General features: G+C 40.5%; 1 protein-coding gene across 2 annotated transcripts in view; it reads right to left on the bottom strand.

The window, feature by feature from the left end:
• Kdm2a (lysine demethylase 2A) overlaps nt 1-26,104 on the bottom strand; it is a 74,365-nt gene that overhangs the window by 14,554 nt on the left and 33,707 nt on the right. For both annotated transcript variants that reach the window (XM_040750141.1, XM_040750137.1), the window contains exons 6-13: nt 23,814-23,992; nt 19,271-19,377; nt 18,705-18,798; nt 17,430-17,583; nt 16,238-16,353; nt 14,539-14,665; nt 11,991-12,385; nt 1,152-1,235 (exon numbers count right to left, since the gene is read on the bottom strand). In XM_040750141.1, the coding sequence (XP_040606075.1) occupies nt 1,152-1,235; nt 11,991-12,385; nt 14,539-14,665; nt 16,238-16,353; nt 17,430-17,583; nt 18,705-18,798; nt 19,271-19,377; nt 23,814-23,992 (1,256 nt within the window). The remainder of the gene's footprint in view (nt 1-1,151; nt 1,236-11,990; nt 12,386-14,538; nt 14,666-16,237; nt 16,354-17,429; nt 17,584-18,704; nt 18,799-19,270; nt 19,378-23,813; nt 23,993-26,104) is intronic.

Raw genomic sequence — 26,104 nt, 5'->3', positions numbered from 1 at the left:
AAAATAATCAACAGCCAGAAAATGACTGACTTGTTTTGAGGCAGTCCCTCACAGCCACGTGGGACTCCTACACTGAGGAAGAGGGAGAGGTCTCTTTAAAGACATTATTCAACCCAAAAATGTTAGTGCTCTGCTTAAACACCTCTGAAATGTTAAGTCTTTGCAACTGCCAGCTAGGAAATACTGAAGAGCCTAATTTGGCTCACAGACAGAATATACCAACTCTGTCACAGACAGTAAGGTAAAAGATATACAGGATGTAAGCTACAAGGGCATGAAAACAATAAAAAAGATCATTGACAGTTTATTAGCTGATGGAAATTCTCTTTAATCTTAACTTGGTGTAATGGTAATCTACCTGATCTCAGAACATAGGAGGTAGAGACAGGCCGTGAGTTCAAGGTAAGCTCTGCATACTTTGTGAGACCCCATTTCAAAAGGGGGAGGATGGTGGTGGTAAATCTTGGGATCATGGTCTCACCATAAGAAAAAAACCTTTCAGTCTGCCTGGCATTGGTGGCACAGCATTTGGGGAGGCAGAGGCAGGTAGATCTCTGTGAGTTCAAAGCAAGCTTGGTCTACAAAGCAAGTTCCAGGACAGGCTCCAAAGCTACACAGGAAAAAAAAAGTTTTGGGGGAAAAAAAAAAAAACCAATAACCTTCTAGTCTTAGATACATATATACTGACTTAAATTAGCTTTAAGTCATATTTAGCTGAGTTTCTGGGTCAGAAGAATAGGAGGCTATCAAAGCCTCTGAACCTGGAGAGGGCCAAATACCCTGAACTGTATGAGTCAGAACAGAACCAAGTAATGACTGATTATCAGTATTTTATTTACTTACTCATTTATTGAGAAAGACCTGGAACTTACAGAATCTTTTCCCCTCTGTTTTCTGAGTGCTGGGATCAAAGAAAGGCCTTTATCACCATGCAGGCCTACCAGGGTTTTGTTGTTTTTGTGACACAGGGTCTCACTATGTAGCTCTAGCTGGCCTAAAGTCACAATGTAGTCCAGGCTGGCCTCAAAATCACAGAGATCCACCAGCCTCTATGCCATCTTGCCCAACTCTATCAAGGCACTGAACCCTATCTACCTCTAGCTGTCTTTTCTTTCCAGAACGGATGGTAATGATCAAGCAGAGGCTCTTACCTTATCCCTTTTTGGCCACTGCACTATAGGGACTCCAGTGAGGGCTAACTTGGGATCACTACTAGCAAGTTCCTCCAGCAAAATCTAAGGGTCAAAGAGAAGAATGAAAGGCTGAGTATGGTGAAAACAACATTTTTATTTAGATCTAGCCTTACCCATGCCCACTTCAGCACCACAGACAAGAAGAACAAGTTGGCTGCATTTCCCCTTCATACAGGCTTATTGCAAATCAAGTCAACAACCATAAAAGAGAAACCTTGGACTGCTGCTATCAAGACTTTAACCTTGGCTTGGGTATACTGCCGCATGCAATTAATCCCAGGACTCAGGAAGCAGACCCATATAGCAAGTTCCAGATCAGTCTTGCTACACAGTGAGGGCTTATCTCAAAACCACCAAAGATAGACTTCCTTGCTCAAGACTATATTTTTATATTTTTAATACACTGAAAGCAACTAGGTACTATGGTGTTACTTGTCAAGCAGTTCTCTATATAGGACAGTAAAACTTTACATTACTCCTACACTTTTCTATAGCAGCAATTTGTAACAGTTTTGTCTTTTATTTTCTTTATGCTAGGATCAAAGAAAGGCCTGCACCACCATGTAGACCTATCAGGGTTTTGTTGTTTTGAAGATGTTGCTTTGTAGATGTGGGGAAAGGAGCATCAAAATGAGTTGCTAATATTGATTTAGCAAGACAACATAACCTTAATGTCCTGGTTCAACAGAAGAGGGGGCAGTATTGGGGATTGAACACATAATCTCACACATGCATATTCTAGGCTAATGCTCTACCACTATATACCCAGACACAGACTTGTTCTAAGTCTGATTACAGACACAGACACACAGAATCTGCTTTGCATTTATTAAGGGGAAAGGAACAGTTTCAGATCAACAGTTCTTATGACTTTAATAAAAGTTTGGATGGCTTAGGAAGAAAATGCCACTTAAGTGAATCACAAAGATTAACTTTATATTGAGACAAATCATTTTGTCTTTGAAGGAAACTCTGAATCCCAAGTCCCCTAGTAAAATAAATCCCCCTTTTGATGGCATGAACTATAAAGAAATGCTACAGCATACGAATGGAAATCTAGGTTACCCTTGCCTTAAGTACACACACAGACTGTTTCAGCAAAAACTAAACTTTGACCTAGAAGGAACAGCATACTTGGGTCATCTTTAACAAGCACTTTCATAATCAGAACTTTTGTTTTCATCCTTACCCTAAAGACCATGCTCCAAATTCCAGAAATAGGACTCATAAAACCTGTTTACATTCTGAAAGGTTCCTCTATTAAGATCTCCTTTTGCCAAATCTCCAGATGCCTTACACCTTCCCCCATCTCATTTTCAGACGTTGTATTTACTTCAAGTTGCTATGACACCCTATTCTAGAGCCTCATGTTAGCGCCATACTGTGTGGGGGTGAGAGGCAGGGTGTGGTACCACGTGGGGCAAGGTTCTGGTCCCAGCTCATAATCTCCCTAGGGTGAAAAATTCAAGTCCATTCAAAATGTGCACTGAGGAGTGCCTGGCTCCCTTCCCCCACTTTGCATAGGGGAGGAGTAGGACTCTGCCCATTTCCTCTGCGGGAGAGAACTGAGCTGTCCACAAACAGGGACTTTCCACTTTCAGCAAAGCAGACTACACAGAAAAACCTGTGATTAAGAGAGTAGAAAAGGAACTTAAGTTCACGGGAACAGCCTAATTCTTCTACTTGCAAGACTTTTGTGGGGAGCATAGGAAAGGGTAGAGACAAACTGTGGGTTCCACTGGGTGGGGGCAGTTAACATACACACCACTCAATTACTGGGGTATGTGTGGGTGTGGAGGGAAATGCAGATTTCCTTCCCAGTTTAAATTTGCTGGGGCCGAGTCCGCAACGCTTTCATTAAAAAAAAAAAAAAAAAAAAAAGATTCTAGCAGAGGCCCTATGAGAAACCATAAAAAAAGCCACCACCCCTTGCCAGTGGGGATTTAGGATCAAGGAGCGGGGTGGGGGTGGGGGTGGGTGGAGTACGGAAAGGCTGCTGCTGCCTATCTAGGTTCCAGGCATTTAGGAAAACATTCAAACACAGGCCCACACCCCAGAGAACACAGGAAGAGAAAGGAAACTAAGGACTTTTGGTCAAGGAGTAAGCATCCCCCCAAACCAAGCAATTCAGTTCCAAAGCACATCTTACCAGCTAGAGAAAAAGTGTTAACAACGGCTTAAGAAGCACAAGTAACACAAGCATTGTCCTGGACTCGCCCAGCGGGCAGTTCTGCCTCTTCCAAGAGAAAAAGTCTCTACAGTTAAACACACCCCAAACCAGAAAGGGCTTGCCAACCGACCGCCTGACCTTGCGTTTCTTGTTGCTCTGGAGCTGCAGAGGCTCTTGGGTGAAGTTTCCCCAGCGCCTTTGTTTTGTTTTCAGTGTTGGAAGTTGTGCGGAAGGAGTTAGCTTTTCTGCTTCTAGGAAAATCCTGCTTTACTTGAAAATCCTGAAATCTCCCAGAACATGTGAGGCAGGGCAGTCCAGCTGTAACCCTTCAGGCTACTCAGAGCAGCGTGCACCACTCTGAGCTCCTTCTAAAGCCCTTCAGCTCAGCCACGGCTTCCTGTGCCTGCGAACAATGCTGCTGCGTCACCCACATGCAGCTCCCAGAAATGCTTTGCAACGGAAGATGGCAGGAGGGGGAGCTCAGCTCGAGTGAGCCAGCCAGGCAGAGGGCCTGGCCGTTCTGCTGCAGCACCCGGAGGGGGTGTGTTTGGCAGCCGCTCGCCTCCTTATGATTGGAGGAAGCGCAGCCGGGGAGGTTGGCCGGCGCTGGCCTCAGCTCCTTCCCTCCAACACTGCAACCGGAGAACCAAGGGCCAGCCCCCAGAGGGCTCTTGGTAGCTGACTTCAGGAGGCGCCAGTGGAAGGGAACGCTTAAACTAACTAATGCCTATGTACCATGGCCCATATCTGTCCTTACAGTGGCCCCACACCATTCGCCTTAGGGTCACAGATTTCTTTTTTCTATGAGATCCCATCAAGAGCCCAGTCTCTGGGGAGGAATGGCAGCAGCTTATGATATTCTCCAGCTCTTCTAGAGTCACCTGCCTGCTTGACACATGTCCATACTCACATAACCCCACCCTACCAGCAAGTATTTCTATCAACACCTTCAGAAATACATTACTGGCAATTGAGATAAAATATGGCGCTTCCCATCAACCATACACAGTACATACCCACTTCTGGTTCTGTATAAGCAGTAATCTTTTAGTAGTTCCAATGTGATCAGATCAAGGTACCCAGGTGCAACTTAAGGTCAGAACACTTTATCCTCTTGCCTCTGTACAAGGTACAGTGTCAGGGAATAGGCTTTTTCCCCAGCTGCAACATTCTTTTCTGTCCATCAGGTATCACCCTCTAGATATCACTCCCAGATTTCTCCTTCTCAATCAGCTTTGCCTGTTTCATTCAAATCCTGCTTCAACTTTCCCAGTGCTGGGATTATAGGCACAACTACCTTCTTGATATTCTCTACAAAGAAAACAGCCCTGAGTCCTATTGACACTTCAATGACACCTTCTACATTGTCTAGAGGTCCTGGAGCTAGGGTGAAGTTCAAAATTTGTTCATATACTCTTACTGTGCTATAGCAGAATGGGAAGGTTCACACGTGTCAGAGGCCTAACCACACTGTATATCAGGATGGGAGGAGAAGCTGGGCAGGAAAAGAAGGCTAAAGAGCAGTTTAGATTCAAATGTCTATTTCCCAGATCCTCATAACTGCCAGTGCTACTTTGACATAAACCTCTAGCTCCTACTACCATTCTTTTTCTCCCCCTTCAATCATATTTATTTACTTGTGCATGCATGTGGAGGTCAGAGGACAACTTCTATCATGTGCTAGGCTTGGCAGTAAGCACCATCATCATGTAGCTACCTTGCTTAAGAATAGTTATTTCAATGCATTTCTGAAATAGATTTAGTGGCCTAATAGGCTTTCTAGGATCTGGGCTGGTGTGTCAAGGCTGTGTTTGTAGATACCAATGCCCCCAGACATGTTTTCTCTGTGTAGCCCTGGTGGTCCCCAGAACTCCCCCTGACTGGACTCGAACTCACAGAAATCCACCTCTGTATCCCAAGTGCTGGGATTAAAGGCATGTGCCAACACCGACTGGCTGTGAATATACATTTTGCCAGACAGTTTCCCTCCCTGTGTTGCCTGCCCATGATCAGTTCCAATTCCTGGGGGATCAAGTGATCCTCCTAGATTTCACCAGTAGCTGGCATTCTGCACATGCTGCATGTGCTTATTTCCATACTAGCTGTGCTCTTCATTGAGTTCTTCCAGGAAATGCTTATGTGGTCATCCTGACCTCACATCTTGCTTTAAAGTTCCATTTTAAAACTTAAAGACCAAGCCGGGCGTTGGTGGTGCACACCTTTAATCCTAGTACTTGGGAGGCAGAGGCAGAAGGATCTCTGTGAGTTTGAGGCCAGATCGAGTTCCAGCCTCCAAAACAATACAGAGAAACCCTGCCTCGAAAAACCAAAAAAAAAAAAAAAAAAAAAAAGACTTAAAGACCAAGTGCATTCAGTTTATTTCATATGAAAAGTGAACAATGATCTAGCTATTAAGAAGTTTTCTTGGCTTTTAGTGGTAAAAAGAACCTTCCTGATTGGGCTAGAGAGATGGCTCAGTGGTTAAGAGCACTGACTGCTCTTTCCGAGAACTGAGGTTCAAATCTCAGCATCCACATGGCAGTTTAAAACTGTTCTGGTTTCAGGTGATCTGACACCTTCACACCAATGCATATAAAAGGTTAAATAAATTACTTTAAAAAAAGAAAACAAAATGCTTATCTATCCATCCTAGAGGGATGATAAAGCACTTTAGAAAAGCATATTACTTCAAGGAAAACTGTTTATAGCAAAATCTACCAGAAAAGATAAAGCAAAGACAGGTGGATTTTAATAATCTACCTGGACAGCCTGGTCTATATAGCAAGTTTCAAGACAGCCAAGGTTACATAGTGAGATCCTATCTCAACAATCAAACAGGCTAGGGAGTAAAGCGCCTGTCTTGCAAGTATGAAGGCTCAATTTCAGTTTCTAGCACCCATGTGGGGTGGCTTACTCTAGCTCTAGAGATCTGATGCTTCTGGCTACCAAGGGTACCTGCTCTCCCATATACATATCCACAAAGTCCTGCTGGGCAGTGGTAGTGCTTACTGTTAATCCCAGCACTTGGGAAGCAGAGGCAGGCAGATCTCTGTGAGTTTGATGCCAGCCCGGTCTACAAAGCTACAGAGTGAGTTCCAAGACATCCAAGACAGAGAAACCCTGTCTCAAAATCCAAAACAAACAACAAACAAAAGGGGGGGCATCTGAGGGAGAATACCTGAGAGTTGTCCTCTGGAATTTACACACACACAAACACACCCTGCACATACAAATATCTTGTTAGTGAAAATGGCAAATGAAATTTTATTGTATGGTGTTTTATTTTTAAAATTTATTTATTTTCATTTTGTGTGTATGTATGTTTTCCCTGAATGTATACATGCATACCATTTGCATGCTTGGTAACTGAAGTAGACAGAAGACAGAAATGGATTCTGTAGAACTAGAGTTACAGATGGTTATAAGCTGCCCAATGGGTGCTGTTACTGAAACCTGGGTTCTCTGAAAGAGCTGTCAGCGATCTTAGCCACTGACTGAGCCATCTTTTCAACCCCAGATAAATACTATTTCTATGGTTATTTGACACCATAACTCTGCTTCAGTACTATCACAGTCCTCAGGTGAAACTAGTATACATTTTTAGATAAAAGATAAAAATATTAGAATCATAAGTCAAAATAGCTTGAGTCTACTTATTGCACTACAAAGAACAGTTTCCCAATTTATAAACTGAAAGCTGTTACCATTTATAGAATGCTATTATAATCAATTTTTTTCATCTGCAGGACAGTTTCAGTGGGTATGAGAAAACTGGCACCTCCTCCATACTTAGGATAAGCTCCCTCACTTTCCTTCATGTTTGCTTTGGGCACAGGGCCTGCAAATGCAGACTGTATCTACTTCTTGGCCTACTTCAATGCCCACTCTACAAATGAACTTGAAAGTACTAGAGGCCAAAACCAGCACTGGAATAAATGAATTTCATAGATATGTAACTACTAATAATGTTACCACTTTTTAATCACTAACACTAAGGTTTAAATTTTTTGGTGCTGATACGGAAATACATTCTCTGACTCTGAGCTCCACTCCCAGCCTCTATCACTAATTTTAACAATTCCATAGAGATATTTTAGAGAGAAAGAACTAGATTTCATGTCTCTAGTAACTTAATGTCACAAAGTATGATTGGCAAGTTGATCAAAAAGCTTCTTCCATGTGCATATAACACTGGGAATAGACCAAAACAGATAAAAACAAAGCAATAAAGTCCAATTAAATTCTTCCAGTTGACTGTCATCACCCTTAGATTTTCCTGTTTAAAGCAGCTTAGGATATACCTTTCAAAAACCCTTTGTAATGAGCAAACTTTGATTCTATGAATGGACCTGTACTATACACACTGCATCATGTTCTGCCTTTTATTCAGTATATATATTAAGTTGCTTTAGAAACTAAGAATATCTTACAGTAGGAGAGCTGCTTTCTATATTACATTTTCTCAGGCACTTGAAGCAACTCATACATTTTCTAGTCTTATCCATGCTGATTCACTTTACTAATATGTCAATACTCTTTAAATGTTCTATTTTTCCATGTAATCCCATTCTAACTCTGTGATTGTCTTCAACGCTGTAAAACTTAACATTTTAGGATGTTCAAAGTCCTTTATCACAGCACTAAAAACGACATTTCTTTGGCGATTTCATCTCATCATTTTTCCTTTCATCTATCCTACTCACTGTATTTCTGAGAAGCAGATAGATTATAACAGGATACAATTCCTTTTGAAGAGTAAACTGCTTCCTTTTGTCCCTCCACTGCAACACAACCACAAGCATGAGTGCTAAATTCACCACTGTCATAGAGTTCCTATCTGTGTAGTAAGTTGAAACCTACCCAACCTAATTGTTCTAATGGTATTTGTTTTTGAGACCAAGGTCTCACTCCATAGTTAGGCTGGCCTCAAATTCAGCCTTGTTTCTTCTGTGAGCACCAGCCACCACCTGGCCTTTAAAAAAAATAGTTTACTTTTAATTATGTGTAGAGTATGTGCATGAGAGTAGGCACCTACAGAGTTCAAGTCAGAAGAGAGCACAAAGATCTGCTGGAACTAGAGTTAGAATGATCTGGAGTGAGTCAATCAACATGGGTGTTAGCAACCATATCTGGATCCTTTTGCAAGAGTGGCAAAGTGGCAAGTGCTCTTAAATGCTGGGTCACCATTCCAGCCCTTTATATAATAACTTAAAAAAAAAAAAAGGAGTCTTACTATGTAGCCATGGCTGGACTAGAACTCTGTTATGTAGAATGGGCTAGTCTTGAACTCATAGAAACTGATCTGGCTCAATGCTTTTTTAAGTGATGCTCAAAGCTCCAAGTAACTAAAGAAACACAGGATTAACCCATTTTCTTCTCTTAAATGAAACTACCAGTTTCTGAGCTCTAAATCTGCTATTTTTTGACATCAGCTTAAGTATTTTCTTTTTACTTTTGAAAGGGATCCTATTGTGTTGCCCAGGCTGACCTGAAAAGCCTAGGCTCAACTGGTCCATTTACCTCTATCTCTTGAGTAGCTGTTATTACAGGCAAACAACAATTGTGTATAAAAAGAGGCTGTTGTAGAAAATGAGATTATAATCAATCACCATAAAGGAAAATGAAGTTGGATTTGGTGGCACAAACTTTTAATACCAGGACTGGGAAACTCTATCTGAGTTCCATGCTAACCTGTAGACCAGCTAGGGCTATACAGATACTGCCTAAAAAAATAGGAAGACAGACAAACAGACTCACCACAGTGGAAAATAAAAAATTCAAAAATTCTTTGTTTACTCAAAGGTGTAAAGTGCAATCTAACTTAGAAGCCAAGAAAAGCATAGCTAAATTTCTTTTGCTATACACTAGCAATTTTAGAAATAGGACCACACCAACCTGAAAGCCCTGTCATTTTAATTCATTATACAAAATCAACAACAACACCTGCCTTTACTAAAACAACAAAGTAGTTTTATTCTTCCTATTTGAAATACAGTCTTATTCTATCGTCTGAAACCCATTTTGTAACTAAACTAGCACTAAACTTGCAGCACTCCCCCTACCTTAACTTCCTGAATGCTTGGATTACAGGTATACACTGCCATATCTAGCTTATGATCAAATCCACCCCCCCATCCCCGCCTTGGTTTTTCAAGACAGCGCTGGCTTGTCCTTGAACTCACAGAGATCCCTCTGCTTCTGCCTCCCCAGCACTGGGACCATAGGCTTGAGACACCACCATCGGCTAGCAAATCTTTAAAAATCAAACTGTCACTACTCTTGTAATTCCAACACCTGGGAGGCTTATGTAAGAGGACTGAGAGATCAAGACAGACCCAGACTATATACACAGAAAGACCCTTTACACCCCATTTTAACCTCTGTAATTTTCTCCCTTTTTACTAATACATTAAATATATAAGATGTAATTAAAATGTCAACCCTGAAAAGAAAACATGAGAGTCATCCAAAGTCTTTGCAATTCTTTCCTGAAGTAGCAGAAGTTGGAGAACAACCTAGTTAGATGACACAGCAGCCAAAGAAAATCTGGAACAAGAATTGGGAATGACTCAGCATCTAAGAGCACTGACTGCTCTTCCAGAGGACCCTGGTCCAATTCCCAGCACCCACATGGCAGCTCACAACTGTCTGTAACTCAACTTCCAGGGAGTACCATTACACATATTGTAGGCAAAACACCAGCGCACATAAAAAATTTTTAAAAAGAAGAAAGAACAAAAAAGAATTGGAGAACTAGACAGTCTTAGTGGTACACGCCTCTAATCCCAGTACTTGGGACGCAGAGGCAGGCAGATCCCTGTGAGTTCCAGGACAGTCAGTGCTATGTAGACAGAACCTGCTTCAAAGAGAGATAGAAGGAGATGAATAAAGAGGGAGGGAGGGAGGAAGGGAGGGAGGGAGGGAGGGAGGGAGGGAGGGAGGGAGGGAGGGAGGGAGGGAGGGAGGGAGGGAGGGAGGGAGGGAGGCTGGGTAGAGGCAGGCAAATCTCTGTGAGTTCGAGGCCAGCCTGGTCTACAGAGCGAGTTCCAGGACAGGCTCCAAAACAATAAAATAAAAGAACAAACAGCACTCAGGAGGCAGAGGCAGGCAGATCTCTGTGAGTTCGAGGTCAGCCTGGTCTACAAAACGAGTTCCAGGACAGCCTCCAAGACAATACAGAGAAACCCTGTCTCGAAAAAACAAAAACAAATGTTCAATGAATATTTGAGGTGTCCAAATTCTCAGTCATCAATATAAAGTAAATTAAAGCGCTGTGAGATTTCACCCCCCCCAATAAAAAAGCTATCAAAAAACAAACAAACACCCAATTACTGGAGCTAATTGCAGAAAAGTGCTTATCATGAATTCAAACCCCATTTCACAGCCACACATGTGCCCTCTTCCTACAATAATAATTATCCAAACAAAAGACAAAACAAAACAGTGACAATATGGAGGACCTGTGGAAAATGGAATTCTTGTATGTTGCTGGTGGGACTGTAAACTGTTGACTGGGGAAGTCAACAAGGGAGTTTCTCAAAAAACTAAAAATAGAGGTACTATATTATATTACGGGTATATACCTGAAAGACCCCCAGTCATCATATCACAGATACTTTTTGTTTTTTGGTTTTTTTTTTTTCTTTTGAGACAGGGTTTCTCTGTGGCTTTGGAGGCTGTCCTGGAACTAGCTCTCGTAGACCAGGCTGGCCTCTGCCTGCCAAGTGCTGGGATTAAAGGCGTGCGCCACCACGGCCCAGCTATCATATCACAGATACTTGAATACACATTTTTACTGTGGGACTATTCACGATAGCTAAGAAATAGAACCAGTTTAGATGTCTTTCAAGAGATAAATGGATAATGAAAATGTGGCACAATTACACATTGAAGTTTTATCCAACTGTAATGAAAAATAAAATGGCATTTCAGGAAAATGGATGGAACTGTAGAAAATTATGTGGAATCTGTATTTGTGTGTGGGAAGATGAGATAGAAAGGAAACCATGAGAGGAGAGGAAAAGGGAAGAGGAAAAAACACAGGGTAATAAAATATTTGTGACATGAAAGCAGAAAGGGGGACTATCTGGGGTAGGAAGGAAAATATAGAGGGTATGGTAGAGAAGGAGGGAAATCAGCTTCTGGCCAGTTCTCCTATGTCTGCCTCCCATTTCACCATAGGAATGTAGGAGTACACATGGGCTCTAGGAATTGAACCAAGGTCCTCAAGAGAATTTACCTGCCATACATACCACCAGGTCCCAAATGACCTTATGTTCACTACATTTTTGTTGATTTATTGTGGGAGCTGATCCTCCCCTTTCACCATGCAGGTTCCAGGAATTATACTTAGGTCATCAGGTCTACTCACGGAAACATCTCATCTGGCCCTCCACACTTTCTTTATTTTCGTGGTATGCTTCAAGTTTTTAACACTACATTTAAGTCAACACCGAAGACACAAACATTTCCACTTTCCAAATGGTGAGGTAATGTCAGTCTAGAAATTAAAACAGCACTGACACAAGCACTTATCAACTATCCTGTACTTGAGGCATCCTTAATCCCAATAACTTCTCCCTCCAAATCCAGGAACAACTCTCCTAGACAGGTCAACGGCTGCTTACCTTTACGTCAGCAATCAGAGCATCTTCGTCTTCTATCCCTGTGGGGACACACTTCTTGTGCAGTGGCAGTGACTCTAACTTATCTACAAGACATCGAAGACCTTCAAGCTCAAAGTGGGTCAGATGTACTTGCCTATCCTTTCTAGGGCTACATTGGGGATCCCAAACTTGGCCATTGTGGGATCCCCGGCTAGAGTCTGAGGAAGAGTCTCCAGACACAGTTTTCTTCAGATTTGGAAGACTTCGGCAGCTTTTGCCTAGTCCATCATAATCCAGGTTGACTCCATTAGCAACAGGACTGGTAAGCACAGATCGCTTACTGTTCAAGCGTCGGGCTTCTCTGTCCACCCCTTCCTCGTCACCATTTCCAGAGTCCAACTCATTTAATTCCATATCTACCAATGCAAAGGAAATAAATGCCAGTTGGCCAGTTGATTAATGAGAGAAATAACACAGCATACCCAAAGTTATAAAAGACAAGGTCAATGCTAAAACCATAATTGCAAATAGAAAAATTCCTGGAGTAGCTGGAAGTATAATACATGCCCTTAACTCCCAGCGTACTAGGAAGCAGAGGCAGGAGGATCTCTGTGAATTCTGGGCTACTCTGGTCTACACAGTGAATCCCAGGCCACCTAGAGTTGAGACCCTGCCTCAATAATACAAAACAAAACGAAACTACAATGTTGGGGCTAGAACAATGGCTCAGTGATTAAGAACACTTGTTCCTATTGCAAATGATTCCAGTTTCAATTCTCAGTACCCACATAACTGTCTAGAACTCTAGTTCTATGGGATCTGACACACTCTTCTGATCTCTGCAAGCACCTATAACATATGTGTTACAAATACATACATACAATCACACATAAAACCAATCTAATAAAATAACAAAACAAAAAACTACCATTTATCCAATTAAGCATTTCTCTTGATATTGGGTAAACATTAAAGCACACAGGTTAAAAACAAAGATAGTAGAGTCTGATCAGTCTAGTCCAAGGTATGACTTATAAAAAGTATAAAAATATTGAGTTAAAATTCTCATTTGTGCTGGGTGGTGATGGCATACACCTTTAGTCCCAAGCAGGTCCATCTCTAAGTTTGAGGTCAACCTGATCTACAGAGTTCCATGATAGCCAGGACTACGCAGAGAAACCCGTGTCTTGAAATGAACAAAACAAAACCTCCAAAACAAACAGACCAACAAAAAACACCCCCCCCCCAAATTCTTATTTGTAGAATCAGGCTAATTAAACCTACCACACAGATATATAGTTATGTTACACACATATAATGGCTGGAGGAAGGGAAAGACATAGAATCTTGAAATGCCAGTGGTTATGATTATTTATAATACACAATAACTATACAAGACTGGGCCATCAACTTCCATCACGGATAGGAGGAGATCACAAGACCTCACCTTCCCACAGGGTGGGAGTCAAGTATTGCTAGGGACCCCTATCCTCCCTGAAGATCTTTTGGCAGTTAATGGTTGTGGGGGGAAGGAGAGAAATTTTCCTTATTGGTGTAGCCACTGGTTGCCCATGTATCTGTAAATAATCCTTCACACATGCTTCTATAATAAGTCTAATTATATTAGTTGATAACCCCTCCCCCCCAGAGAGGCTCTCCTAGAGAGATGATGGCTCAGCTGTTAAAAGAACTGGCTGCTTTTCCAGAGAACCCAGGTTCAATACCCACACAGCAGATCACAAGATATCTGAAACTCTAGTTCCAAGGTCTCTGATACTCTTACATAGACATACACGTGGGCAAAATACCAATGTACATAAAATAAAATTACTTAAATTCTCTTTAAAAAAGAGTGGCGAGAGAGATGGATCAGAGGTTAAGAGCACTGACTGCTCTTCCAGAGGACCTGGGTGCAATTCCCAGCAACCACAGGGTGGCTCATTGTCATTTGTAGTGAGATCTGGTGCTCTCTTCTAGCCTGCAGGGACATATGCAGGCAGAGCACTGTATACATAATAAACAAATAAATCTTAAAAAAATACAAAACAAGGCTGGGCGTTGGTGGTACATGCTTTTAATCAACACTCAGCAGGCAGATCTCTGTGAGTTTGAGTCCAGCCTGGTCTACAAGCTAGTTCCAGGACAGCTAGAGCTGGTACACAAAGAAAACCTGTCTCAAAAAACAAAACAAAACAAAACAAAAAACAAACAAAAAAAACAAAAAGTAGAAGGGGACTAGCTAGGAAGAGGAATGTAAATCTGTAGGTGACAATGAGGGTAATGGGGGACAATACATGCATGAAACCCATATGTATAACTAATATTTGTTAATAAAAAACAAAAACAGAACAATGCTATCACTTATCTTGAGGAAATGAATATAGCAACCCAGTCAAATTGCAGACATAAAGTATTTCATTCAGCTTGGTAATTCATATCTAATTGGGTATTTAGTGTTCAATTACAGTAAATCAACTTGGAATTTTCAAACAGACAAGTACAAAAGTAAACAACTCCTCAACTGTAACTACTAAGTGACAGCTCAAGTGTGTCTTAAAAGTTCACTTACCCATGCTGAGGGATTCTTTCTGAAATTCCTTAGTTAAGTGAGATCGGTTGGTTATGCAGTATACATATCGCTCCAACACGTACCAACACATTTCATAGTAAAATGGGTAACGGAATTTATTTGGAACCTATACAGGAAAAGAATTATGAGAAAACGAGAAAATGACAATTTTCAAGGGAAGATAATAAGAAAGAAAATATATATCACCCACACTCTTTATAAACTGCAACTCAAGATAAAAAAAACTCAGGCCCCCCATGTCAAGGTGTCTTCATGAGCTGAAAATGAAAAAGGAATCCCTTTTCAAACCTTTCATCAGGTCGCTTTCTGATCATTAGACAAGAGGCATAGAACCAATGAAGCATATACCCCGACCCAAATCTGGATCTCTTATGTGATTATGGCTTTAACTAAGTTTCTTCTCTCCCACTTAAAAGTCAGTTTATTTCTTGCAAAAACAGAGTGAGGCGCTAAGAACTAATAGGTGCGGTGGTGGCACACGCCTTTAATCCCAGCACTCTAGAGGCAGAGGCAGGCAGATCTCTGTGAGTTCGAGGCCAGGCTGGACTGACAGCCTCCAAAACAATACAGAGAAACCCTGTCTCGTAAAACCACAAAAAACAAACAAACAAAAAAACTAATAGGCATTGGGTCTCCTTAAAACTAAACACAACACACTGTGCTTCTCTGTTGGTCTTTGAAGTATATTAATGCTTTTTGGGAAAGTTCTTGAGTTCAGGACAAGTAGAAATTCTAAAATGCTCAATATATTTGATGAGAACTAATTACCCTGGCACTTAGGATGGAGAGGAAAGGGCTCAACAGGATGGCCTTTACTAGTGGATAAAGTTGCTTGCTGCCAAGCCAGATGACCTCAATTAGATTCCTGGGACAGGGTGACAAAAGAACTGACTTCTGCAAGTTGTCTTCTGACCTCCACACATATGCCTTGGTATAGGAACCTAACATACATGACAAAATAAATAAAATTTACATTTTAAGTCGGGCGTTGGTGGCACAAGCCTTTAATCCCAGCACTTGGGAGGCAGAGGCAGGCGGATCTCTGTGAGTTCGAGACCAGCCTGGTCTACAGAGAGAGAGTTCCAGGACAGCCTTCAAAACAATAGAGAAACCCCGTCTCCAAAAAAAAAAAAGGGGGGGGGAGCTGGTAATCAGATTATACAAATACCTATATGAAGAACTTGATGGAGTTAAAAGTCCCTCAAAACAAGGGTCCAGTAAATTTTTTTTGCCATGCCCTCAAAACAGGTGGAAATTGCTTTTTAACGCAAAGAAAAATCTGTAAAATTGACAAATTATCCATGAATCCCTTCCTGGTGTATTTACTGTATTGGGGGGGAAGGATGATAGCGGTATATGCATATGAAAGTTAGAAGGCAATGTGCAGGTATTGGTTCTATCTTTATACAATCTGTGTTCTGGGGCTTGAGCTTTTGTTATCAAGCTTAGCATCAAGATATCTTTACCTGCTAAGCTATCTCACCCCATGAATCCCTTTTAAACTTGTCTTTTTCTTTTGATACACAGTCTTGCTACATAGTCCAAAATGGCCTCTAATTCACAATCTTTCTGTCCCTGAGTACTACAAAGATTAGAGACATGTGTTACTATACACATCTAACATCTGTCTTACACAGGGAAACATCTTCATAGAAAATTATTATATAAAATTACTCACCCGTGTCCGATCTTCAATGCTATATATCTTTAATTGCATGGGGATGTTGAAACTATGCAAAAAATTGCCTCCAAACACTAATGTGTCTGTAGGAGTATACACAGCATGAATCCAACCTGGAAGACAGGAAATGGAGGCAGGACTGAATGCACATGCTGCAATATGGTTTTCCTCAGAATACTGCAAATCTTCTAGATTATATTCTCTTTTTTTGGAAAACAAGACCTTGATGAATAAATAGCCCAGGCTCAAGTTACTTACCTCTCAAAGCCTCAATTTTCTCTTTAAAACTAGGATATATTGTATTTCATATAATAGTGAACATTAAATGTGAATATATAACTAAGGAACAGGTTTTATTTACTTATTTTAAAGACAGGGTCTTAAATGCTGTTCATGCTAGTCTCAAACACATGCAAATAGTCAGGACTATAATTGTGTGATTCCACAGTCAGCATAAGATGTGTAGGGTGTTTTTTTTTTTTTTGGCTAAAGATATACCACACGCTATTATGCATATGTAACTCTACCATCAAGTTACTTTCCCAGGGCAAGAAACTTTTGATAAATACTGCTACCATTTATTAAAGAACCAACTGTGTATACCGTTCTGTGCAAGATAGTTCATTAATACTCTCATGTAGTCTTTTCAACAACAACAACAAAAAAAAACCAGATTTAAGTATTTGGTCAAAGTAGTATTGGACAAGTAACTGCATATCCAGAAGTCTCAAACAGACCAGGGACCCGAAAATTTATACTCTTTATATGCATTTATTTTAGAATTAGTGATACAATTAAAATATCACTAATTCAGCAATCCCCATTCAGGTAGGGAAAGGTGGTTCTTCACTAGAGAGGATACATCACATGTAAAGTTTTTGAATTACTGGGCTTAACATGTAGTCCAAACAGGTTTATCCTTTGAGAAGCCACCACTGGCAATTCTAATATACTGTGCCAGAATAAAAGCACTGCTTTTATTTCATTTTATTTTGCTTTAAAATATACATTCTCTGCATTGCACTCCATAAAGAAAGAAAAACACATCATTGTTTGTTGCTGATTGTGCATGTATACACATGTATGTGTTTCTGGGGATTGAATAGAGAACCTCGTGCATTCTCAATTTTCTTTAAGAAAGCAAAGAGACTAAGTGCCAGAAAGCTACATACTTTCCCACTTTGCTTACCTGAGGGAATGACGAAGGTATAGCCCTGCTTGAGCTCAATTCGTTGACAATCTGACACCCGGTCACCCAGAAAGATGTCTCCCTGTTTCCCTGACAGCAGCCAATTCTCGTACAGCTCCAGGTTGTGGGCTGTAGGGGGGATGAGCCAGAAGACCTGTGAGTTAAAAAACTTCAGTCTGTTAACAGCCATTGACATGATCCAGTCGTCTCCCTCAACTGATAAACAAGTATAAAGAGGACTGGAAGGTATAAGACAGGCGAGCAATTACCCTAGCCTAAAAGACTTGACTACGTGTAGCTCAGGACCTAAACAAACAGATCTGGTCTCACAACATCTGTACTTCCTGGGATTATGGCTGTAGAAGAACCCAGAACCCATCTAGAATGCCAAGAGAAAAAGGGCCTTGGGCTTACTACCTGGGCAGTTTCTTAAAATCTCTGGCTAGAGGCTTAAGCAGCCCCATTATTTAGGTGTAATTAATAATTCTAAGAGACTGGCCTGGGGCTGCTCTGTCTCAAAGTAGTAACTAAAATCAATAGGACAAAACTTAACAGTTAACACTACAAACCTCTGCTAGTAACTCTAGATTTCAATTCTGAAAAAATGTTTAGAAAAACTTGTGAGAAGATAGGATATAACTCTTTATGACTAAAGGTACCTTTTCTTTTCTTTTTCTTTCTTTCTTTTTTTTTTTGGTTTTACGAGACAGGGTTTCTCTGTATTGTTTTGGGTGCTGTCGGTCCAGCCTGGCTTCGAACTCACAGCGATCCACCTGCCTCTGCCTCTGGAGTGCTGGGATTAAAGGCGTGCGGCCACCACCGCCCGGCTAAAGGTACTTTTTCAAATCCTCAAAAAAGAAATTGTTTTCTTTGGTCACATTTCAGACCAATATCTCTAGGCAGGGAGAGTCGGCTGAATCCTAATTTGCTGGATTTTTGTGTCAATATATCTGAAATTTATGTTCACTTCCTCTACAATACTTTTCTTCTAGATACAAAAAGGATATTTTCCTTCAAGAATCACCTTTTCAATTTTGCTTTGCAGTCTAGAAATAGTACTACTGAGATTTCCCAAGTACTGGGCAAACATTGGTGGAATGACACTGGCCTACATAAATACCAAAACTCCAATGGCCTATCCAACAAAGGCAACTGAATCTACAAATCTCTTTAGATATGAATGGGGGATGTTTCCTAATAGAATGGTTTCTAGATTATATCAAGCATGCAAATTACATAATCTGCTTCTAATTCCAATCCCAAACATGACCGTACCTTTCCACCTTGGTGGATATGATACCAAACAGAAGTACCACCAAAATCCACATGGAAGTCAGTATAGCAGCCTCGAACACTCATTAGACAGTACCTGATCCAAAGAGAAGCAGCACCATTAGTACACTGATAAAGAGAAACTACTGACCAAAATGACATTCTCCTCCCTAGTGAACTCTCCCTACTTTGCAACTAATAAACTCCCAGTAGGTTTTCTTTTTGTTGTTGTTTTAAAGTCTCACTATGCTTCTTGGCTGTCTTGGAACTCAATGCTTAGACCAGGCTGGCCTTGAAACTCAGGAGATCTAGCTGCCTCTGCCTTAAGGTATGAGCCACTATATCCTGTTAAAAAAAAAAGAAATGCAATTCTATGGCACATTTTCAGGACATACAGCTTTTTCCCTTACTCATAAGACCATGTACTAAGTAATTTCTCACAACTTTTGTAATCTATTGATTTCATGATTTAGCACGGAGCAAAGCTTGAAAGGGATGGACTATTCCTTGTTATCCCTTTTAGACCCCCACAGAACACTTGGGAAGGTACACAGGAGTGAATAACTTACTTTTGCACTTTAGGGTACTGCATCTCTAAAATGGCATTTGTTGATTCAGTCTGACTTTCTTTCAAGTGCCTTGGCCACATGTTATCTACCCAGTCAATGAAATCCACCTTCAAAAAAGGAAGAGACATTTAAGAGGTGGGGTTACAGAGAATTTCAAAGTCAAGAAAAAACAACTTCTTTAAATATACACAGCACAGTCGGGCGTTGGTGGCGCACGCCTTTAATCCCAGCACTTGGGAGGCAGAGGCAGGTGGATCTCTGTGAGTTCGAGGCCAGCCTGGTCTACAAAGTGAGTTCCAGGACAGCCTCCAAAGCCACAGAGAAACCCTGTCTCGAAAAACCCAGAAAAAAAAAAAATATATATATATATACACACACACACACACACACACACACACAGCACAAAAGAAAATTTAAAAATCTATGAGCCTTAGAGGCAAAAGACAAGCATTCTGTAAATAGATAAAAATGAGAACAACGACTAATGGTTACATTAACATGACTGTAAAGAAAATATTGGTCAAAATGGATTAAAAACAATAGTTTACAACTAGGAACTTTCTTCTGTCAATACTGGTATGGTAGGTTGAAACTGTGTGAATGTATAAAATTTTTAAAGGGTAGTTTTTGATGGTAACTGGAAACTCACTGTTAGAGCAGCTAAAATATAAAGAGATTTGGGTTGGCAAGATGGTATAGAAATAAAGGCACATGCCACCAAGCCCAACAACATCAGTTAAACTCTGGGTCTCACATAGTGGAAAGAGACAACTAAACCCCCTATATATGTACCATGATGTACACACTTATGCACACACACATACAAGAAGATTTTTTGTTTGTTTTTTTGAGACAGGGTTTCTCTGTGTAGCCTTGACTGTCCTATATCTCCCTCTGTAGATCCAACTGGCCTTAAAAATAAGTTCTTTAAAAAAAAAAAAAAGAGTAGTAGTTGGGCAGTGGTGGTGCACACAATCCCAGCACTCAGGAGGCAGAGACAGGCGGATCTCTGTGAGTTTGAGACCAGCTGGATCTACAAGAGCTAGTTCCAGGACAGCCTCCAAAGCCACAGAGAAATCCTGTTTCGGAAAAGAAAAAAAAAAAAAAACTAAAAAAAAAAAGTATTACTAGGCAATGGTGGGAAGCAGTGGCACGTGGATCTCTGAGTTCAAGGCCAGCCTGGTTCAAAGAGCAAGTTCCAGGACAGCCAGGGCTACATAGAAAAACCTAGTCTCAGGCCAGGCATTGGTGGTGCACCCCTTCCTTTAATCCCAGCACTCGGGAAGCAGAGGCAGGTGGATCTCTATGAGTTCGAGGCCAGCCTGGTCTACAGAGCAAGTTCCAGGACAGCCTCCAAAACAATGCCGAGAAACCCTGTCTCGAAACCCCCCCCCAAAAAAAAGAAAGAAAAAGAAAAGAAAAACCTAGTCTCAAAGAACCAATAATAACAACAAAACAACTAACAATAATAAAAAAACAGAGTATCTAAAAGAAAGGAAAGAAATTCAGTATGGATATAGAAACTACTGCATCATAAGCTCCTGATTTACCAAAATTGAGCTCAAAATAATTAAAATCTTTGAAATAACTGGGTATGTTAGTGCACACCTTTAATCCCAGTGCTTAGGAGGCAGAGGCAGGCAGGTGTCTGTGAGTTTGAGGCCAGTCTGGTCTACAGATCAAGTTCTAGGACAGCCAGGGCTACACAAAGAAATCCTTAGGGGGAAGGGGGGCAAAAGACTAAACAAACAAATAAATAAGTACACCTGCATACCAGAAGAGGGCACCAGATCTCATAGATGGCTGTGAGTCACCATGTGGTTGCTGGAATTGAACCTAGAACCTCTGGAAACGTAGCCAGTGCTCTTAACTTCTGAGCCATCTCTCCAGCCCCTGGTTAAATGTTTCTTTCTTCTTCTTCTTTTTTTTTTTTTAGACACAGGGTTTCTCTGTGTATCAACCCTGACGGTCCTGGAACTCGTTTTTTAGACCTCCAAAACTCAGAGATTCGTCTGCCTCTGCCTCCCAAGTGCTGGGATTACAAGCATGTGTCACCACTAGCCAGCTGGTTAAATGTTTCTAATTCTAATAATCAAGCTTTATATATATATATATATATATATATATATATATATATATATATATATGTAACAATAATTATCTTTAAATTATAATCTAGAACTACTAAAGTAATACCTTTATAAGCAATGCTACTATAATCCTCAACATTGTTTTCTTTTGTTTATGAGACAGCAGCTTATTCTGTTGCCCAGGCAACCCTCCTGTCTCTACCTCTGCAATGCTGGGATTACAGGCATGGACCACTATGTTTTGGCTTCATGTTTCCTTTTTAGCGAATTCTTTATTTAAAATGATTAGTAGCGCCGGGCGGTGGTGGCGCACGCCTTTAATCCCAGGCAGAGGCAGGCGGATCGCTGTGAGTTCGAGGCCAGGCTGGATCGACAGCCTCCAAAACAATACAGAGAAACCCTGTCTCGTAAAACAAAAACAAAAACAAAACAAAACAAAAATGATTAGTAGCACACAGCATTACTCTTAGCACTTTGGGGCAGAGGCAGGTACATCTCTGTGAATCCAAGACCAGTTTGGTCTATAGAGTAGATGCCAGGATAGCCAGGCTACACAGTGGTATCCAACCTCAAAACTGGATGGATGGATGGATGGATGGATGGATGGATGGATGGATGGATGGATGGATGGATGGATGGACGGACGGACGGACGGACGGACGGACGGAGGTGATTCTACTGTTAATAGCCTATTCATCAAAGAAGTCTTCTTCGTCAATCTTCTTTTAAATCCAACCAGGACAACCAGGGTTACATAAGATCTGTTACAGGGCTACATACACCCTGTTACATACCAATAAACTACAGTGATAATATTGCAAATTCATTATTAGGAGGTATATATCATATAAAGATATTGTTTTTAAGAAAATCTCATTTGATTTTACCAATAAAGACTCAGGAGCCAGATGCTGGGGTGAAGAGCCTGCTAGCTCAGAAAGGCAGAGAAAGCACCCAACAAACCAGTAGCCTGTCTCTTAACAAGCCCCTTCTTCTTCCTGTGTCTTCTTTCTTCCTGACTCCCCCCATGTTTTTTTCTTAATAATCCTATATTAACTTCCTGTCAACTGGTTCCTTGCTCTGTCTCTTGACCTATGTATGGTTGACTTAATTTAATTTAATCCTGTTTACAATAGTCAAGATGAAAGCTCTTAGATTAAAGGTAAGTACTAGGGTTGAGCCATACCACAACTAAGAACATGTTTAAGTAGTGAAATCTCAGGTTTCACAGTGGGATCAAATATCCTGCAACAATTATAAGCAATTAACACATATTAATTTTCTAAATCAAAGGGTGTAATTAGGCTTTTAACGGAAATAGGATAAAACACTGAGATACTGGCTTAGACTAAAACAGTCCAATTTCTGTTGTACTAGGTCGAATACCTAAGTGAGTTTTTTTGTTTGGTGTTTTCAAACAGAGTCTCTCTATGTACGCCTGGTTGCCCTAGAACTCAGAGATCTACCTGCCTTCGCCTCCTCATGTCACCAGGAACAGCAAGGTTTTTTTGTTTTGTTTTTCAGATGGCATCTCACTTAACTGAAGATGACCTTGAACCCCATCCTTTTGCCTCTAGTTCATACATGCTGGGACTGGATTACAAGTATGCACATCACTCTGCCCAGCTATTTTTAAGTGAAAGGCCTATATATAGACACATTCCAAAATTGAAGCCAATTCCACTTCCCCAATAGTTTCCTCAACATTAAGAAGATAGCAGCCACTTTACCAAAAGATAAATAAAATAAAAATTCTAGTCAAGAGACTAGAATATCAAAAACAAATGAAACCAAATCATCTATCACTACTAGTTACCTACTTGAACAACCTGTTACATAAAATGCTTACCTGGAGAAGTGGATGGGCTGGGATTACAAAATTTACCTTGCTGTAAACCAGTTTTCCCTTAGATTCTTTTATTTTAATTATTACTATCATCATCATCATCATCATCATCATCATCATCATCATCATCAGAGACAGGTTCTATCTTATGCAGAACATGCTATTCTAGAACTTGCTATGAGGACAAGACGGGCCTCAAACTCAGAGATTCACCTGCCTCTGTCTTTTGTGTGCTAGGATTGAAGGCCTATGCCATCACACACGGCACAATCCCCACCCCACCCCAAAATTCCTTTAAGTTTCTTAGCAAACATAAACCTACAGGACAGAAATTCCTTAAGCAAATTTCCTAGTAACATTTTAAGATTCTTCTCTATCACACAAAGGTCAAATTCCCAAATTAAGTTCTTGGTGATATAAATCAGAATGATTCTAATAAAAATTAACTGATTTCGGAGAATGAAGTCTTTTAAAAATCGAAGTTACCATTATCCAATACTCTTTTTCACATTTAGCTTAATCTTGGCATGTGCAAAGATACAAAACTTCTCCCAATATAAAGACCTTCTGGTGAAAATAAGAATGTGGGAAAATAATAATGACTAACCGTGGAAGGTCGCTGCACCATGTTCTCAAGCCTGGTGTGGCTAAATTCTAGGCTGATGACATTATAGAGTTTCTCTCGCTCCTCCTCTGGGGTCTCATAGTATCGTGTCCATTGAGCCATGGTCATTTCAATGCCCTTCTGTGTGTTCACATCCATGACATCTACCATCCGACGACTCCCTACATGAAAGAAGTCACAGTTACTCAAATACAAAACACAAGTCAAAATGAACTAACCTTTCTTACTTAAGGTAATTAGTAATATGCAAGGAAATTACTTGAGGATGATCATAACCACATCAGAGAATGAAAAGGACAACAGGCAAGGTTAGAAACACCCATTACCATCTAGGCCATGTTTATTACACTGTCAAGTCCTGAATCTTTTATTCAATACCTCACATAATCCTACAATTATACACAGTAAAATGTCAATATTTATTTCACAAGTGATAAAACAGGAATCAGGTAACTTTCAAGACAAAAGACTAAGATATACTGCTTCAGTGACAGTTTAAAGACTGACCTAATCTGTCTCAAGAATGTCAGTTAAAGGCTGGGCGGTGGTAGCACATGCCTTCAGTTCTGGCACTCAGGAGGCAGAGGCAAGCATATCTCTGTGAGTTTAAGGCCAGTCTGGTCTGTTACACAAAAACCCTGTTCTGAAAAGCCAAATAAATAGTTTAAAAATTAATAATATGAGGCCGGGAGTTGATGGCGCACGCCTTTAATCCCAGCACTTGGGAGACAGAGGCAGGCGGATCTCTGTGAGTTCGAGGCCAGCTTGGCCTACAGAGTGAGTTCAAGGACAGCCTCCAAAACAATACAGAGAAACCCTGTCTGGAAAAACAAAACAAAACAAAAAAAATTAATAATATGAGGTAAGGATCCTCTAGTTACTGAATACCAGCAGTTTAAATTTCTATCCTTCAGTTTAACAGCTTGTTTCTCTAATCTTGTCAATATTTTTTCTAATATAAGCCCTCTTTACATTTATTCCATATTTACAATCTGATAAAGTTACTATGTAGACATGAAGTTCCATGTCAGTCTCCTTCAACCATTAACAACAACAAAACATAGCATGTTGTAGAGTACTGGTGAACAACTTTAATCCCAGCGCTCAGTAGAGGCAGGCAAATCTCTATAAATGAGGTCACCTGATCTACAGAGTTTCAAGCCAGAGATACACAGTGAGAACCTAACCAAAAAGACAAAACAGCGAGCTTGTTGCCCAATTTATAAAACTAAACTGTACTATACTAGGTAGCATTAAAAAAAGATGCTGAGTTGGAGAGATGGCGCCGACTGCTCTTCCAAGGGTCTTGAGTTCAATTCCCAGCAACAACATGGTGGCTCACAACCATCTATAATGAGATTTGGCACTCTCTTCTCAGACATGCAGGCAGAATACTGTATGCATAATAAATAAATCTCAAAAAAAAAGAGGCTATATACTAAAAGGTTAAAATAATTCCAAGATTGAAGAGAGCAGGAGGAGAGGAGAAAGGGGGAACCAGCATTGGACTGTAAAAGATAAATTAAAAAGAAAAAGAAAAAGAAATTCCAGATCCAACACTAGATGAATGAATAAATGAAAAAAATTGGTGAATTATACAATAAAAGGGACATAAAAATGGGTAATGGCAGTGTACACCTTTAATCCCAGCATTCAGGAAGCAGGGGCAAGCAGATCTGAGTTCCAGGCCATCCTGGTCTATAGAACAAGTTCCAGGGCTACAGAGAGAAACCCTGTCTCAAAATTAAAAACAAACAAACAAACAAAAATTTGAAGTACTAATCCACACTACCACACAAATAAACCTGGAAAATATGTGAGAGAAGTAATTAGGTGAAAGGCTATATATTGTAAAATTCCATTTGTATGAAATATACATAGTAAACCCAGATGTAGAAAGCATCAGATCAGTAGTTGTCAGGAGAGTGCCAGAGAAGAGAATGAGAAATGACTGCTTAATAGACTTTTGTTTTGGGTATTAAGAAAGTTCTGCAAGTAGACAGTGATAATGGCTGCACACTGAATAGATGTAATGTCACTGAACTGTACAGCTTAGTGATTACAAAAGGTGATTTTCATGCTATATTTAATCACAACTTAAAAAAAATAAGATGGGAGAGATTAAGAGAATGTTACTGCTCTTGCAAAGAACCTGGGTTCAAATTCCAACACCATACATCAGGGGCAGCTCACAAATGTCTGTAGCTCCAGTTCAAGGGTATCTGATATCTCTGGCCTCCTTGGACATATGCACATTAGCACGCACACATGCA

This window comes from Mesocricetus auratus, unplaced genomic scaffold (assembly GCF_017639785.1).
Source record: "Mesocricetus auratus isolate SY011 unplaced genomic scaffold, BCM_Maur_2.0 Super-Scaffold_4256, whole genome shotgun sequence".
Taxonomy (NCBI): domain Eukaryota; kingdom Metazoa; phylum Chordata; class Mammalia; order Rodentia; family Cricetidae; genus Mesocricetus; species Mesocricetus auratus.
This window is presented reverse-complemented; position numbering and strand designations above follow the sequence as displayed.